Raw genomic sequence first — 18,231 nt, forward strand, 5'->3', positions numbered from 1 at the left:
AGGTGGGACAGAGAAAGGAGGACTCGGGAGATCTGCCACTGTATGACTTTGGCCAAATCTGTGGGTATCCATTTTCCTATCTATAAAATGAAAGGGATAGAATCGACACTACCTGATCTCTAACCTTCCATATATTAAAATTAGAAAGCTATTTTTTGTCTTCACTGGAGGATATGTTTTTTATTGATTTTTAGATTGTGAGGAAGGGAGAGACACACACATTGATATGAGAGAGGAGCATCAGTAGGTTGCCTCCCATATGCACCCCTCCTGGGAATGGAACGTGCACCCTAGATACGTGTCCTGACTAGGAATGGGATGCACACCCTCGTGGTGTACATTGGTGCTCCAACTAACTGAGCTGCCAGGCCAGGGCAAGCCACTTTTTAAACTCAGTACAAAGGGTGTAATTAGCACTAGGTTGGTCCAAATGAATGTCTGGGTAGGAAGGGGGTTTTTAAAGAAGGTAATGCTGCCTGGCCTGTGTCGCTCAGTGATTGAGCATCGACCTATGAACCAGGAGGTCACGGTTCAATTCCCAGTCAGGGCACATGCCTGGGTTGTGGGCTCGATGCACAGTATGAGGCATTCAAGAGGCAGCCAGTCAATGATTCTCTCTCATCATTGATATTTCTTTCTATCTCCCTCTCCCTTTCTGAAATCAGTAAAAATATAAAAAATAAAAATAAAGTACAGAAGTTAATGCTTTTCTTTTTTAATTTTATTTTTCAGTTATAGTTTTTACATTTGGTATTATTTTGTATGTATTTCAGGAATACAGCATGGTGGTTAGAATACTTTACAAAGTGTTCCCCCCAACTTTTCTAGTACCCACCTGGCACCATACATAGTTATTACAATATTATTGACTGTATTCCCTGTGCTGTACTTTACATCCCTGTGACTATGTTGTAACTGCCAATTTGTACTTTAAAAAAAAAAAATTTTATTGATTTTTTTTACAGAGAGGAAGGGAGAGGGATAGAGAGTTAGAAACATCGATGAGAGAGAAACATCGACCAGCTGCCTCCTGCACAGCCCCTACTGGGGATGTGCCCACAGCCGAGGTACATGCCCTTGACCGGAATCGAACCTGGGACCCTTCAGTCCACAGGCCGACGCTCTATCCACTGAGCCAAACTGGCTAGGGGGCCGATTTGTACTTCTTAATCCCGTCACCTTTTTCACTCAGTCCTTCAACCACCCCCTCCAGCTTTGTCTTTGGCAGCAAGTGATAATGCTGTGCGATGCCTCCCTTGAGGAAAAAGGAAGCGAGGGCAGGGGTGGGACCAGCCGTAAACAAGCCTCCCAGCACTGGTGGCGGGGGAGGCTAGGGCACGGCATCTTCCTGCTCCACTTTAGAGGAGGACAAGCGTGTGGCGGCTGCAGCCCCTCCGTGGTGGGCACAGCTGTAGTGCAGCTTCTCTGTTAGGCATGGACACCAGCTGGCGAGTGACTAGTTTAGTCAGGTTCAAGAGAACCTTACACTCGTTCTCGCTGACTGTCTCTCCAGGGGCCAGGAAATAATGGAGTGTTTTCTCTCCCGTGCCTTATCTTTTAGTTTCTTTCAAGACTGTGTGAGGAATGAGAATAAACAATTGATCCATTAGCAAAACATGTTTCTGGGTACCTATTAGAGATAGAATGTTTTGAGTTTTGCTTTTTTGTTTGTTCATTTATTTACCCATGATTTTCAGCTATGCCTGAGATACAGTGTCCACTCTCCGAGGATCTAGAGTCTGATTGGTAGACCAAGCTAATCCATATGAAACCAAAGCTTATACACTACATTCTGTTGTCTATTCACCTCCCCTCCTTTGATTATTCCAAAAACTCACACTCATTCCCCGAGGTTTCATAGTTGTTTATAGTAGTCTTGGCAACAGCCCTCTCAGAGCCCCCTTGCAGAAGTACTTATTTCTTCCTCTGACTCACTGTGGTCTTAATACAAATCTGATTGCATTTTGGAGAAATCAGAGAGCTTTTTTGGGGGGTGTGGGGCGGGAGGGAGAGGAGGGTGGAATTCATGACAAGAAACAAATTGTCAACAGTTAAAAGACAAGTGTGATCAGTTTGTGATTACTCTCAAGGGGCAATTCTTGTGATCTGATACTTCCTAAAGACCTTTTGAATAAAGGGTCTTCTAGATCCTGGCTGAATCCAGTCTCTGTTAAATGAATTTTCTGTACTTTTTTTGAAAACTTGTTGGATAAAGTTGCTGATCATTAAATATAAATATCTAAATATCTTCTGTTTTACATCTCAGAAGTGGCTGCATTTTCTTCAAGAGAAGATTCCAGAACTATATGTTTTTTTAAACTGGGTATATACCTATCACAGACTGAAAAATGTTAAATATTAATTTCCTGGGAAATTAGCCATAAGATTTTTGAAACAAAAAATGGTCCTATTGATGGCCGCCCTATTTCTAAGGCTCTCCTCTATTGGAGCGGTCGCCAACCAGTGGTCCCTGAGGTCCGAAAGGTTGGCGACCGCTGCTCTATTGCATAGTCGGGTTTGGGCATCCTCTTTGTACCTGTTTTATGAAGACACAGACAGGTTTTCTGTTTGCTTTGGCAATGTTTATTTGAAGGGAAAGTCTTTGGGAATTGCTGTTTAATTTGATGGTTATTTGGCATGACACAGTGAAGTAATGAGACGAGTCAGCATTCCCTTATCCCCTTCTGTTTTTATTTTTATAGTTGGCTCTCAGCTCTTGAAAGCACAAAATGGCTCCATCACCTATCTGTGCTTTTGAAGTCGGCACTTTTAGTAGTGCATGCTGTGGATCGAGATCAGCGACCAGTGCTAGTGCACTGCTCTGATGGCTGGGACCGCACCCCCCAGATTGTGGCATTGGCTAAGCTCTTGCTGGACCCTTATTACCGAACCATAGAGGTGGGTGCATCCAGGGAGTAGGACTTGGTACTTCAGGGTGAGTCGGGGACACATTAGAGGGCTTTATCATCATCATTTTTGGTTGTGTGGTTAGGTCTAATGAAAGTGAAATTTTCTTGTTTTAAATCATTGCTCCTTTACCTTGAACTAAATTGTGGTGGTGCCTACCACAGTTCTTGCCTCTTAAATTGTGCAGATTTAGATAACCAAGTATTGAGAATATAGCATATTTTCCTTTGTAGTCTACCTACTTGGAAAAGTTTTCCCTACCCCAAGAAAATGGGGCTTCTATAGGAGAATCTTGGTATACTTATTGTGGTCATAAGTATTACCACAGTATTCTGTGAAGAAAGAGCTCTACTCTGAAATAACCTCCTGTTGGGTTAAAAATGTAAGAAAAACCATAAATGTACCCGAACATATGTAAATCAGAGGTTAGGAAAGATTTTACAAACATTACTTTCTTTGTGGGTATAACACGAAAGACACTAAAAAGTAAAAAAGAAATTTAGGGGAAAATAGTGACTTTTTGTTTTTTTAAATATATTTTTCTTGATTTCAGAGAGGAAGGGAGAGGGAGAGATAGAAACATGAATGATGAGAGAGAATCATTGATCGGCTGCCTCCTGCACGTCCCTACTGGGGATCAATTCCTCAACCTGGGCATGTGCCCTCGACCAGAATCGAACCCAGGACCCTTCAGTCTGCAGACTGACGCTCTATCCACTGAGCCAAACCAGTTAGGGCGAAAATAGTTACTTTTATATAGTGAGTGAAGGCTAAAAATATACATTTAACTCAAGAAAGGCCTAGTACCCTTTTGATGATTATGGAACAAAGTTGAGGGAATGGGAAAATTGGCTTAAACATACCTTATCAGGGATGCAGCCTTTGGCCTTGAGGCTGGATCCAGGGCTTCTTTGGATGGGCTTAGTGGGAGGCTGTTAAAGGGTTCACTGCTAGTGATACCAGGCTCAGGACTGTCACAGTCTGGACAGACAAGCACCAATGGTCCTTCTTGTGTGCTTCCCTGCAGGGTTTCCAGGTCCTTGTGGAGATGGAGTGGCTAGATTTTGGTCACAAGTTTGCTGATCGGTGTGGCCATGGGGAGAACTCAGATGATCTGAACGAGCGTTGCCCAGTGTTTCTGCAGTGGCTTGACTGTGTTCATCAGCTTCAGAGGCAATTTCCTTGCTCTTTTGAGTTCAATGAAGCATTCCTTGTGAGTTTGGGCATATGATTCTTCATTTTGGGGGCATCAATACAAATGATAGTGGGCCAGTTTTCACTTGAATCTGTGTATCCTTTTTAGAATTTAAGAGGGGTCATTCTCCCATTTTAAAAATTAAGAAAACAACAGTAAAAAAACAAGTGTTTATTCCTTGAATCTAGGTGTACTAGGTTTGTATAGTCTTTGAGTAGGTTTAAAGTTTAAACTAAGCTTTTAAAATGGATGATAGAAGCCTTAAATAGCAGCCAGAAATAGAATCAATAGTATGTTGTCTGCTCTCTCCAGTTCACCTGCCAAACCCCCTCTATCTGTCCCACACTCTTTGTCCTTCCCTTTTGACAACACACTACCCTTCCTTCTTCCAGCAGGCCTCTCCTTCCCCCCCCCCCCCCCCCCCAATTTGTCCACCAGCTCTTGTCTCCTCTCCTCCGCTCAGCAGCATGGATAGTTCCCTCTCTGCATGTCATTGCCATCAGCATACAAACATGGTGTAGTGGCTCTCATCTCATCACACTTTTCTCAGTCCTGCAGCCCCCTCTAGCTCTTACTTCATTTCCTCACAGCAGAGCTCAAGTCTTCTACATTTACTATCTCAAAATCTTATCTTTCCATTTTCTCTTAAACCTACTCCGATCAGGTGTTCACAACACCAATTTATCAGGGCCACTCTTGTTAAGGTGCCCAGTGAACTTCATGTTGCTAATCTAGTGATAAGCTCTAAGTCTTCATCTTTTAAAAAATACTTAATTCCCATTTATTTAAAATTCCATCAGTCTGTGTACATTCATCTCTTTTTTAAATTGAGGAGTAATTGACATGTAACATAGTTTCAGGTAAACAACATCATGATTCGATAGTTGTGTATATTGTGAAATGAGCACCACAGTAATTCTAGTTGACATCCTTCACCATACATAGTTATTTTTTTTGTATCAAGAACTTTTCAACTTTCAAATATGCAATTCAGTATTAATTAATTATAGTCACCATGCTGTATGTTACATCCCCATAACTTACTTTATAACTGGAAGTTTGTACCTTTTGACTGTCTTCATCTTTGATCCATTAATATTTGGCATAGTTTAATCACTTCTTTCTTGAAACACTTGAAACAAATGACTTCCAGCATGCGCTGTCTCATAGTTCTCCTTACCTCACTAGCCGGTCCTTTCTGTCTCCTTTGCCAGTTGCTCTTTATCTGCCCAGTTCTGAATTTGGGAATGCCCCAGGCCCAGCCTGTAGGCTGCTTCTCTGTCTGTATTTCCTCTCTTTCTTTTACATTCCCAATTCTGCAGCTCTGTTTTCACCATACATCTAAAACCTGATTACTTACTGCTGTCTCCACTGTTTCCACACTCATCCAAACCATCACCTCCTGCCCCAATTTAAGAGTTAATCCAGCAGCCAAAGGGATCCTTCTAAAGCAGAAGACAGACCATGTTACTCCTCTGCTGAAAAACCTCCAACTTTCCATCTTACAGAGTAAAAGTCAAAGTCCTTAATGATGGCCTGCAGGTCTCCCTCGGAGGTTATCTGTCTAGCTTCATTTCCTGCCATTCTTCTTGTGCGGTGTCCTTAGTCCCACTGGCCTCCATCTGTTCCTCAGAAATCACAAGCATACACTCACCTTGAGACCATCGTGCTTGCTGTCACCTCTGCTGAGCATTTCCCTTCCAGATACCCACATGACCGCTCTTCATTCCGTCCAGTCTTGGGAGGCTGTCCCACACTGCCCTGTCCCTCTTCCTCTGCCTATTGTTGTCCATACCACTGGTCATCCCTCTTTCACAACTAGAATAAGCTCCATCAGGGTAGGAGAGCTACCTGATTATTGAGTATATCAGCCCTAGAGAAACGTCTGGAGTATGTGAGATGCTCAGTAACCACTTGTTGAATGAAAGCATTTAGACGTGTGCTCCCAGTTCAGACTTGGGTTGCACACTGACCTGCTCTGTATGCAGTTTATATGCTGTCACTCTTGAGAGTGGCTGTTAACTTGGGACCTCAGAGACTGTTTGTCAGGGAGGCAAGAGGAGTGGGTATGCCAGTTAGGTCTTTGCTCTTTCGATTTAGGAGTCATGGTGGTTGGGGTTGGCACTCTGAAATTGGCACTGTTAGGAGGTGGCTATTGCGTGGTTTTACTTGGTTCTCCCATCCTTACCGAGTGTGAACGGAACTGCTCTCAGGGATGTCTGGGAAGAACTTGCCCCAGAGAATCATGTACCCTATTGCTTGATTTTGCTCATTGGATTCCCATAGGTGAAACTGGTGCAACATACCTATTCCTGCCTCTTTGGAACATTCCTGTGCAACAACGCCAAGGAGAGAGGGGAAAAGCATACTCAGGAACGGACATGCTCCGTGTGGTCGCTGCTGCGGGCAGGCAACAAGGCTTTCAAAAACCTACTGTATTCCTCTCAGTCAGAAGCCGTATGTACCCTTCAGTCTTTCCTCTCTGATCAGCAGAAGGAATTTATTGGTGGGGCCATTTTTTGAGTAGTGACTATTTTCTCAAAGGCATCTCTGTGGTCTCTGGATGGGTTGGTTCATTTTTTTCCTATCACTTTGTCCTGAAAGACCTGTTTTCTAGTGATGCTCTGACCTGCTTCTGACCACTTTTATTCGGGGTGGTCTGATTTCATATACAACTCTGCCACTGGGACCACGAATCTCCCCTGGCAGCTCCGCCAGAGCTCACTTACTCCTAGCATGTTCTGCCCAGTGAGTGGTAGAGGCACTGGAGCCGGCCTTGGTGGCCCTGGTAGCTCAGGAGCTGCCACCAGTCGCCCAGCACCTACAGTGTCATCCGGCGGTGCTGTCCACAGCAGCTTCTGTTCCAGAGAGAAAACGCGGTGACATTAGCATGTGTGTCCGTCTCTGTGCCGACATGGAGAACTGGCAGGCCCTCCCTCTGAGACTCTGTTCCTCAAAGGAATACCTTCTGTTAAGCCGAGAAAAGGAGGCACTTACATCTGTGTGCTGATGTACGGTCATGTTCCTTTTGTCAGAATGCAACTTAAATTCTAAAGAATGGAAAGGAGGCTAATCAGAGGTTTTATTGCTTTGCTGGACTATTAATGTGCTTTTCACTACATTTAAGTAGAGAGGAAAGATTTGAGGTAACTGCTTCTCTCCTTCACTGTGCCTGCTGGGAAAGTAACACTACAGGAAGAAATGTCCCTCCTTGTCACATGATTAATTAAAATGATCCTATAAAATAGGTCAGTGTCTTCTGAAGCCAAGATTTTGTACCAGGGAACAGTCACTATCTAGTGAAATGACTCACTTTCTTATGTAGAAAAAGCAACCAATTAAGCTGATGAGTCAGTCTTTCAGTAAAGGTGACCTGAGAAATGGATTTTTAAAGAAGCACTTTAAGTGTTCATGCTTACAAGAGCCTCTCAGGTGAAAAATGTTGCCAAAAGTCTAAACTTATATAGGCCCTCTTGGGAAATAGACTTGTATCCACTGATGCTAACTTCCTTTGGAGATTGGCCAAGAACTGCTGGTGGTTCCAGCCTGGTGCTTGTTCTTGGCCTTTATTTCTAGATATCTCTGAGGACTTGTTGAAATTGAAACCTGTGTCCTCTACTCTCTCTTCAGGTGCTGTACCCTGTGTGCCATGTGCGTAACCTGATGCTGTGGAGTGCAGTGTACCTGCCCTGCCCATCCCCATCCACCCCTGTGGATGACAGCTGTGCACCATACCCAGCCCCTGGCAGCAGCCCTGATGACCCACTCCTGAGCCGGTGAGCCCAGAGTTGATGCCAAGGCCTTATTCCTCTGTGAGGATGCCCAGGGTTGGTCAGAGATCCTGACATTGCCTGGCTCCACATGTTTTCTTAGCTCTCGGAAGTTTCCTCAGGAAAGGTATAAGGCCTCAGTGGGTCCTGCCACTACATCGCTCTGCTGCAGGCACTGAGCAGTTTTTCAGTGATGTTGTAAATCCTCTGGATTCCTTGTGACCTTCTGGCTTGAGTTTCAGCCACTGAATTAACTTTATTGAATTCAGACTGTAAGTAATAAATTAATTTAAAATGATATATATCAGAAAATTAGCAGTACTTACTTTCCTTTGCCACTAGTTGAAAAACAGTAGTATCATAAAGGACGACTTCTTAAAATAGCATTTGCTATTAGCTTATTTGTATGTTTTGGGCATGGGGTTGAGGGTGGTGCAGGAGGAAGTCTGCAGACTTACAGAAGGCTTGGTCCTGGAGCTTTTCCTTTCTAGCAGTCTGAGCCTCACTTCAGAGACGCCATAGCTCCTTGAGTAGTTATAATGGACCCCGTTATGAAATGACAAGCTGTTAAAAATCTGTTGTTTCCTACTTTCCATCTGATCAGCCTCAGAGTCTCATTTCCCCCACTTCCTTTGTTGTAGGCTACCGAAGACTAGATCGTTTGACAATCTGACCACAGCCTGCGACAACACGGTGCCTCTCGCCAGCCGGCGCAGCAGCGACCCAAGCCTGAATGAGAAGTGGCAGGAGCACCAGCACAGGCGCTCCCTGGAGTTAAGCAGCCTGGCTGGTCCTGGAGAGGAGCCCCTTGACCCTGACGGCCTGGGCAAGCCAGCCAAAGTGCTGGGTGGCGCAGAGCTCTCTGTTGCAGCTGGAGTGGCTGAGGGGCAGATGGAGAACATTTTGCAAGAGGCCACCAAAGAGGAGAGTGGGGCAGAGGAGCCTGTCCAGAGGGGGAGCATCCTGATGCAGGAGGGCACAGAGGAGGCGCGCTCAGATAAAGACAGCGGGGGGAAGGCCCCTGAGGACTCGGCCCTTGTGCTTCATCAAGCATCGCTGCTGGACCCTGCTGCTCTGAGGAGCCCTCCAGGCAGCAGCCTTCCTCTCGCCTCACAGGGTGTTCCTGACCAGCAGGGCGGGCACAGTGTTCTTCCCAGCCCTCTCCAGGAGCCCCCCATGGGAGAGGATGTCCAGGAGGTCCCTGTGGAACAGCCTCAAATAGGAGCTATCGCAGAGGATAGGGAGGAAGCAATGACTACAATCCCAGTTGATGCAAAAATTGGTTATGGTACCTCACAGTCAAGTTCTCCGCTGCTCTCCCAAGTCCCATTGGAGGGCAGAGGACCACACACAGACAGTTCTTTGGACACGTTAATGGAAGATAAAGTGAAGTCAGACAGTGGGCCTCCTCACAGACCTTGCCTGGTAAACAGTGGCAGGCTTAGTGGCAAGGACGTGCTTCCTCAGGCCGTGGAGCCCAGGCCTCCAGAGAAGAGCCTGGCCGAGAGGCCCCCAGTGGGATCTGTGGTGCATAGGACTTCCCCTGGCAGCACCCGCAGCCCAGCACGCTCTCCTTGTGCCTTGCCTGTAGCTGAATGTAAAGAGGGGCTTGTGTGCAACGGTATCCCAGAGACTGAAAACAAGGCCTCCGAGCAGCCCCCAGGGCTGAGCACCCTCCAGGAGTACCCCACCCCCAACGGTCACTGCGCCAATGGGGAGGCTGGTAGGAGCAAGGACTCACTGAGCTGCCAGCTCTCTGCTATAAGCTGCAGCTCTGCCCACTTACATTCGAGGAACTTGCACCACAAGTGGCTACACAGCCAGACAGGGAGGCCATCTGCAGCTGGCAGCCCTGACCAGCCTTCTCGCAGCCACCTGGACGATGACGGCATGCCTGTGTATACGGACACTATCCAACAGCGCTTGCGTCAGATTGAGTCAGGCCACCAACAGGAAGTGGAGACCTTGAAGAAACAAGTCCAAGAGCTGAGGAGTCGCCTGGAGAGCCAGTATCTGACCAGCTCTCTACGCTTCAATGGGGACTTTGGGGATGAAGTGGTGAGTACACTGTGCTTCACGGCCGCCCAAGGAAACAGGGCACACTGAGGCTGGACACCCTTTGTGACTGGTGCCTGGTGATTGTACAGATTTCTCAAAGAATTGGAAAGGCAGCCATGTGAATGGCAGTCTGCCTTTTTCTTTCCTGCCTTGCTTACTTTCCACGGGTGTCCTATTCAGGCAGTTAGAATAAGGAAGAGGGCTAGCACTCATTACAGGGTTAGTCAAGACTCTGGGGAGAGGATCGAAGGGCATAAACTCCTGGGCAGAATGACATTGTAGGGTAATGGCCAACATTCCTATTAAATGGCAGTGCTTGTCCTGCCCACCCCACACGGCTGTCCCGGTGCAGGTCTGGTTCTTCTTTAACAGGTATTCCTGTCTACTCTGTGGCAGGTGATGGCAGGAGAAGTGGTTGGTTTCTAGCATTAGCACTGATGGGACCTGGTACCGAAGTGGGGGTACTGAGGGGCGATTATCAAGGAGGCTGTCTCTTACTGGGTGTGCTAATGTTCAAGTATTCGGTGTTGATGGACAAGTGTGAACTTGGCTCTGAGGCAGTCAGCGTACATTAAAGGCGGGCTCATCAATGACTTTCAATTACAACTGTCTCCTCGGTTTTTCCTTCACACTAATGATTTCTCATTTTCCCAAGAGTCCTTCAGAGAAAGGAGGACAGGCCCAAAGCACTCAATTTCAACACACAGATGTAAGTGGCAGGGTTGGATTGACAGGCCCACTGGAGCAGCTGACACTGAGTTCCCACTCCATCCTGGTCACTTCTGCCCCACTCACTTCCTGGAATCCAAGGCCCAGAATCATTGCACACAACCTTAGACCTGTGTATCTCTCTTCCAGCTGAGCTCAACCCTGTCTCTGCACCTGCTCAACCCAGTTCTTGATGGCTGATGTACTGTACCTACAGATTCGGCAGCCTTAACACCAAGGCCCACCCAAAGTCCCCAGTGCTCCCTCTTCTTTTCCAAGCCCTTTCTTCTTCTTCAGGAAGGAGACCAGGTTCATTCTCTTCAGCTGTGTTTGTTTGCCAACAGACTTCAATCCCCGACTCGGAAAGCAATCTGGATCAGAACTCTTTGTCTCGCTGCAGCACAGAGATTTTCTCTGAAGCCAGCTGGGAGCAGGTGGATAAACAGGACACGGAGGTACAGGCTCAGCCCCTGTTCTGAGTGCCATCCATGCAACTGTTTTGCAGTTCTTCTCCACCCCCATCCCTACCCCCTTCCCCTGGGCAAGGAATCACCTCATAGCACACTTAGCCTTGAGCCTCTGTGAATCTCCGCGCCTGTGAATCCCCATGGAGCCTAAAATTATTGAGCCAGGGAGACTCAGCGAGCTGGCCCTCTCTCCTCATTGCCTGTATGAACTGGAGCTTGGCCAGCTCTCATAGTGACCCAAGTTGCTGCTGCCTACCATTTTATCTCAGGGGAGTTTGGAGTCCCCTCCAGGAAAATGATTTGGACGCCTTTCTTGTACTGCTGACATCAGACCTGCTGGTCTGGTGCCCCCAGAGACAGTTTGGTCTTTGTGACTCTTGCTGCCCCCAGCATGGCTCTGCTGGCAACAGCTGGATGGCCCATTTCCTGTTACTAACCTGGCCCCATCTGTTTTACAGATGACCCGTTGGCTCCCTGACCACCTGGCTGCCCACTGCTATGCGTGTGACAGCGCCTTCTGGCTCGCCAGCAGGAAACACCACTGCAGGTGCCACTGGGGGTTTGGTGGGCCAGGGTGTGGGGTTGAGATTTGGTCCATGGAGCCTGTACCTTGGAGAGATGCAGGCATCTGGCTGGCAGTATTCTGTCTTAAGACAGGCCCCCTGGTCCATAGGACTTCTAACTCACGCTTTGTGCCTCTGAAATTGGTGTTTGCAGAACTGCATTTGGTGTCTTTCTTCCAGTTCAGAATGATCATGACTGAATTTTGAAATGTGCAAATTATGTCCCTTTTTGTTTTGCTTCCCAGATTGGTGGAACAATAGTCACCACTCAAATCACCATTTCTTATTCCTAAAATAAAACTGCTTCCCATTCATCATGGCTGCTATGAGCAAAATAGTTTTCCAGTTGTGGGCAGGGAACTTCATTTTTCCTACTTCTTACCGTTTCCTGACCCCAAACTTGGTTTCCTTTTGCTGGTGGTGAGCAAAAGTAGCTGGGGATAGTAGTTGGACAGCGGAGGACAGTCTTTAAACCTTTAGGCTCCTGACTTCTTCCTTCCTTCTTGGTTGGGTAGTGAGTTGCTACTGATGCTTGGTCCCACCTGGGGTGGTGACTAGAGGATGGTCAGTGTTCTTGGTATAGGAAGTTTATATGAATCGTGGTACAGCTTACACACCTGAGTGATCCCAGACAAAAAATGGAATCACCTCTTTGTCTAGTAATGATACTTTTAGGACTATGTATCTCCCTACCCTGCACCCCAAGCCCAAATGTCTTTGGTTGGCTTCTCCTCTGAGCTCTTTCTCCCCTCCTTGCAGGGACACTGACCGTGTTGATCAAACGTGGTGAGCATTTGCAACAACATGTCTGTGATGTCTGCATAGCTACAATAACTTCACACTAACGCGCCATTTCCCCCTCTCTGCACCCATTGGGATGTAACCTGGGGCTGGGAGCACAGGCAGGCAGGTGGTTTCCGGGAGAACCAAAGCAGCCGGCTGAGCAGACCATTAGGGCTGAGTCAGGCTGCGGCCCTGCACTCAGCCATCTTGCTTGTGACAAGCAGCAGTGCTTCAGGTCTTGTGGAAAAACCTGTTGGATTTTTAGAGGGTTTTTTTTTTTGGGGGGGGGGGGGGCAGTCATTCTCTGAGATGCCAGAATAATGCTAATGACTTCTAAGTCAAACAGCATCACTGCTCTTCTTTTTTTTTTTCTTCCCAAAGAGACCAGAAATGAACAGAGGTTGTCTTTCCAGAGAACTGTTTTAACATGGAAGACTTGAAGGGAAAACTCCACTTAGGGTCTGTCAGGATCCCCTGAAGTCAGATTGAAAAGCTTAAATGATCCAATTCATGTCAGGCTTTTGAGCTGAACTGTAGCAGGTGTGTTAAATAAATGTAAATATTCAAAAAGATTTAGGTAATTTTTCTGTGTAACCACAGGTTCTTGCTGACTTACGCTTTTCAGAACAGAGTTGTGAAGTACTGCATTCCAGAAGAAGTTTTGTGTGTTTTAGTTTTCTGTCCTTTCATTACGCTGTGTCTAGACTTTTCCTTTTGTGGTGTTTTTTTTTTTTTTCCCTGAAAGGATATTCTGTATTCTCTCCTCTGTGCCTAGCTGGTCCTTAATCCAGTACTGGGTTTGCATTCTGAGGAACGTAAATGAAAAAATAGCGAGTGATGGTGGCTAAGAAGCATTTCCCTCTGCTGCTTTCCCCGTCTTTGGCGAGCTGCGTTAGGCTCCTCGGTCTCCTGCTCTTGGTCATTGGGATTGGTTTGTCCCGTAAGGCCCATCACAGTGGGTTTGTAAGGTGGGCGGAAAGTCATCCTCCCAGTTCCCTTCCTGTTAGCTGTGAACAGGTGTCTTGTTTGGGTGTGCAGACCTGGGCTGCACACACACATCAGAGGCGGCTTTCAAGTGGAGAAGGAGAGGGGAGGCATGAGGCCTGGGTACCAGTCAGGCCTTCAGGTAGAGCGGATAGCCCTGGAGTTGCATGGGGGCAGGGGAGTGAGCCATCATTGACTGATACCTATCTAATAAGGGGATGTGTGCATGTGTGTTCATCCGTGTTCTTGTCATTTCACCCTGAGCATGTGTCTGTCACTGGTTGCTTGTCTCTGGCTTTGCATGCTGGACGCAGAGCAGTCCTAGATGGCAGCAATCTATTCTCCGTGTTGCTGTTGCTGCCTGTGAGCCTCTGGGGCAGTGGTCCTTTGGGCAAGGCTCCTCACTCCCTAGCTGGGCAGGGTATTTTCTCTCATCTGCAGGGCTTGTGGGAGTTCCACTGGACTCTGGCCTCTCTGTGATCACACGCTACATAGAGGCTGTTGCCCAGGTGGGTGTGGCCGCTGGATTTTCCTGGGCCAGGACTTACCCATAGAGCTAGCAGCTGCTTCTGCCCCGGGCTCATTTGCTTTCACAGATCTCTCTTGAGCAACATCCTCCTGTAGACCTGGTAACCTTGAGCCATAGTGATGAGGCTGTGACTGATAGGTAGGGATCCCCTCTCTGCTTGGCTTTTTCTTGGCTAGACAAACGAAAGTTCACTTTAGAGGAGTCTCCACATTTGAATTGCACACAACTAATTCCCGTCTTCTGAAGTTGGTTTCCCCATCCATATCTGCTACCAAAACTAATATTGTTTTGTTTCTTCTCCTCACCTCAAGGAATTGTGGGAATGTATTCTGCTCCAGTTGTTGTAATCAGAAGGTTCCAGTTCCCAGCCAGCAGCTCTTTGAACCCAGTCGAGTATGCAAGTCTTGCTATAGCAGCCTACATCCCACGAGCTCCAGCATTGACCTTGAACTGGATAAGCCCATTGCTGCCACTTCAAACTGAAGCTACGTGACCTGGGGCAGGCAGAGGCCAAGCTGCTGTTCCTCTGACAGGCCCGTGCAGCCTGGCAGACCGAGAGGCCCGTGCACTTTGGAATGGGGGCTTGGAACCACCTGTGCAGAGTGACAGAAATTTGGGATGTACCACTGGATTGTAGATTGATTTTTCTTTCCTGTTTTTTTTTTCTCCCCTTTCCATCTTCCCTCTGCCTCCCCAAAAGAAAAATGCTCCCCTGGTTGTCTTGAGGGAAAAAAGGAAAAAATTTTTAATGGAATACCAGAGATTGCCAGGCCCCATGTAAACATAAAGCTGCCTGTTGTTAGGCGATGCTGAGGGTTGGCTGGTTTCTCAGGATGGAAGGAGGCTGGTCAGAGTCGGGAGTGGAGGCCTGAGAAATGCACGGGCAGAGCCAGTGCTAACATTGTGCCCATTCCTCACGCCACGTCAGAGCTGGTTGGAAACCTTGGCTGCCGAGGAGGCTGGAAGCTCTTCCCCAAGAGCATTGCCCTGGGTGCCCTCTCCCTCCTGCCAGGGGCCAGTCCCACCTCAGACGGAGGAGACTGGCTTTTGGGGGAAGGAAGGTGTATGTTCTGAGGCAAGTGAGAGGGGAGGGGCCGGGTGGCCAGCATGTTCTCCCCGTGGGATTGTGTGTAACTTGATCTATGGCTCCCTTCACTGTCCTGGGTCTGCCTCTTCGCCAGGCTGTGTAGTGCTTCCCACTCTGGGGCATAGGAGTGCAGACTGGTCAAGTCTGTTGCTGTGGCCAAGGCCAAAGCCTGCCCTGAGCCCAGGCACCTGGTCCCCCAAACAATCTCTTGTCTTGGCTAGCACAGGGAAATCCAGACTCAGGGTTCCAAAAATTCCCCCACTCCCAAAACAAATCATGGACCTCCCCCTGAAGGGGTAGAATCAGCCTTTTAAAGTTCAAGCCTCTGGAGATGGGGCGTGTCCCATACAATCAGCCTTCCTCCTCCTGCCCTGCTCCTGTGCTGCTGGCCAGCAGTGAGGGCCACTAGGCGACTGCAGTCCTCAGAGAAGTGACACAGCCCGTAAGCAATTCCGGGCACCTTCCCTCAGTAAGCTTGGATGTGGTCCCAAAAGAGCCTTAAATCAAGAATATTTGTGGTGGAGGTGGGTATGGGGAAGGGTGGAGAGTTTAGGTTTGTGCTTTGTAATCTTGGTTGGCATCCATGTTTTGTGCCTGCCCTCCCTTTGCGGGGTAGGGCCATGCTTGGGTCTGCTAAAGCTGCTAAGTGGTCACAAGGCGGATTGTGGTGAGTGGTGGGGATGAGACCAGGGAACGCCTGTCGCTTTCTGGAAGCGGTTCCCTGTTCAAAGACAAGCTCTGTCTCAGGAAGGTGGCTCCTGTGTGTGCCTGGCTAGGGTTAAGATGGGGCCCAGAAGCCATCCCTGGAGCAACCAATCCAGGCAAAGCCAAGAGCACCTGAGCACGAGCCCGACTTCCCAGTGGCAGCAGGTTGCGGAGTTTGGAGTTTGAATTTCGTGAAACAGGGTGTAGTTCTCCACACTCTGTGTGGTCTTCCCGTGCTGAAAGGGAGAAGTCAGTCTAATTGAAGATTGTGCATTTCTTAGTGACAGGTGCCAAGAGGTTATGATACGGGTTTCTTGGGTCTGATGTACAGTGTGAATAAATGCTTGCAGCTCTTAGCCCTTTTTTGATCAATGAAGCACTTTTTTAATATTTTCCTTTGTATGTAAAGGAGGAGCCGTAACTCTCCGTAGCTGTACATATAACCCTTTTTCCTAAAGAGGAGTCAGACAGTGCTCCTATATTTTTCATTTTTTGTCAAAGCAAGAAGTAAATACTTTAGAACTGTTAAATATATAAATAAAGTGAATAAAGTTTAGTGTTCCGCATGGTAGCATTTGCTAACACGTTCCGATTTTTTCCCTTCTGATTTATCCCCTTTATCCCTTTGGCAAAGGAAAACTAGATTTCTTTTCCACTCTGGACCTTGGCAAGGAACTGTCCCATGATGCCCACGCACTGAAACACATTTCCCTGGTGGTTTTGCCCCTAACATTTCCAAAGCAGCAGTCAGGTCCTTATCTGAACAACTGAGCATCAACAGCAAGACTACCTCTGGCCTCCAAGCTTTTTTTTTTTGCTGCTGCTGCTCTGACTTCAGGGCAACCAGTGCTCTGGCTCCTTAACCCCACCTCCCCAAGGACCATCAGCTGCACCTGTAGCAGTCGAGGGAAAGACGTTGGGGGGAGGGTGGCTATCCCAGTGGTCGGCAGACTCAGTCAACAGAGCCAAATATCAACAGTACAAAGATTGAAATTTCTTTTGAGAGCCACATTCTTTAAACTTCTTCAAAATAGACTGGCCCAGGCTGTGGTATTTTGTGGAAGAGCCACACTCAAGGGGCTAAAGAGCTGCAGTTTGCCAACCACGGGGCTAGCCGGTTTGCTCTGTGATTACAGCATCAGCCCGGGAACTGAAGGGTCATAGCTTCGATTCCAGTCAAGGGTACGTACTTCAGTGGCAGGCTGGATCCCTGGTCCCAGTTGGGAAGCAACCGATTCACGTGTGTCTCACTGTCTCTCCCTCCCCCTTCCACTCTCTAAAAATCAGTGGGGGGAAAATCTAGTGAGGACTAACAAAACAAAACAAAGATAGAGCTTTTGTGTGTTCTTGGATGAGAGACTTCAGACAAACTGAATGGGATGTGACTGGAGTATGTGCCTAACGAGGGAGGGGTCTGGGAGGAACCTGCTCCTTAGGTGTGCAACCAGCCGAGCAAGGCCGTAGCTTCTCATCACGTCGTGGCTAGTTCTTCCTCTGCGCAGAGAGGTGATTTTCTTTCCGCATGTGTCACTGTTGGGCATCCCTCGGGAGGTACGCTGTGCAGTCCTTCCCTAGGGAAGGCTGGTGTTGAGTGGTGCTCAGCTCGGGTCCCCAGCCCAGTATCTCCATGCTGTGCTGGTTGGGCTTTGTTGAAAAGGGACCTGCTCAGAGCCCCTCTGAGGGCCTTAACTCTGAGGCAGGCTTTCCAGGGTCAATTTCTGGATGGATGTTCTCTCTGCTTAGAACACAAGCACTGAAAACAGCTCAGCTGGGTCCAGGGTGAAAGCTGCAAGTGCCTTCCACCCCTGTTTGAGAATTAGCCTGTCTTCTGGGAGGAGAAGCTGCTGTCGCAGCTGCTTCAGTCCAGCAGGGAGCCCACCAGTCTGTTCAGACCAATTTGTAAAAACTGTCTCCTAGCCAAGGTGTGTCTACACACAGCTCCCATTGTGTCTGAGGTCTCATGGTTTAACCCTCAGTGAGTTCAAACACCAACAGAACCTGGCAAGTCTGTTGATGCCCACAGGTGGAGAGCTGCAGAGACCTGCACAACGTGGGTTGAAGGCAAGGACTTGCCCTTGAAGATGGCTGTCTGTGGTTCCAGGACAAGGCCAGCTTTCGTCGGGCCGTCATGTGGAGGAATTTGGCCTGAAGGAATGGGCAGTAACAGTGACGGAGCTGCTCTGAGTTTTCCTCTCCTGGTACTCAGTCAGTGTCTCCCTTCTTTCTATACTTTGGCCTCCTCATCCCAGACCCAAAATGATAGGGTTAATCCACTGGGCTTTTCTAGTGAGGATGTACAGAAAATTTTTCTTCAGTGATTTCGCTAATATGCTCCCTGTTCATTTCTATGTTAGCAAAGGCTATTCTAAGGATTAAAAAGGTACTGTGGCAGATGTAAAGGAGAATGAACAAAGTGGAAATTATTTAGGGTTTGTTAAGTAATTTCTAGCTATTAAAGAATATCAAGTGGGGATT

General features: G+C 47.8%; 1 protein-coding gene across 5 annotated transcripts in view; it reads left to right on the top strand.

Moving 5' to 3' along the window:
* MTMR3 (myotubularin related protein 3) overlaps window positions 1–16,327 on the top strand; it is an 87,763-nt gene extending 71,436 nt beyond the window's left edge. For 2 of the 5 annotated variants that reach the window (XM_054712702.1, XM_028146758.2), the window contains 9 exons: window positions 2,703–2,898; window positions 3,935–4,120; window positions 6,389–6,559; window positions 7,733–7,878; window positions 8,514–9,930; window positions 10,983–11,093; window positions 11,564–11,652; window positions 12,428–12,454; window positions 14,276–16,327. In XM_054712702.1, the coding sequence (XP_054568677.1) occupies window positions 2,703–2,898; window positions 3,935–4,120; window positions 6,389–6,559; window positions 7,733–7,878; window positions 8,514–9,930; window positions 10,983–11,093; window positions 11,564–11,652; window positions 12,428–12,454; window positions 14,276–14,447 (2,515 nt within the window). In that variant the 3' untranslated portion in view covers window positions 14,448–16,327. The remainder of the gene's footprint in view (window positions 1–2,702; window positions 2,899–3,934; window positions 4,121–6,388; window positions 6,560–7,732; window positions 7,879–8,513; window positions 9,931–10,982; window positions 11,094–11,563; window positions 11,653–12,427; window positions 12,455–14,275) is intronic. The other 3 variants (XM_008142446.3, XM_008142447.3, XM_008142448.3) reach the window with 3 other exon arrangements.
* The last annotated feature ends 1,904 nt before the right edge of the window (window positions 16,328–18,231 follow it).

The sequence above is a fragment of the Eptesicus fuscus genome, chromosome 23 (assembly GCF_027574615.1).
Source record: "Eptesicus fuscus isolate TK198812 chromosome 23, DD_ASM_mEF_20220401, whole genome shotgun sequence".
In the NCBI taxonomy this organism is placed as follows: Eukaryota; Metazoa; Chordata; class Mammalia; order Chiroptera; family Vespertilionidae; genus Eptesicus; species Eptesicus fuscus.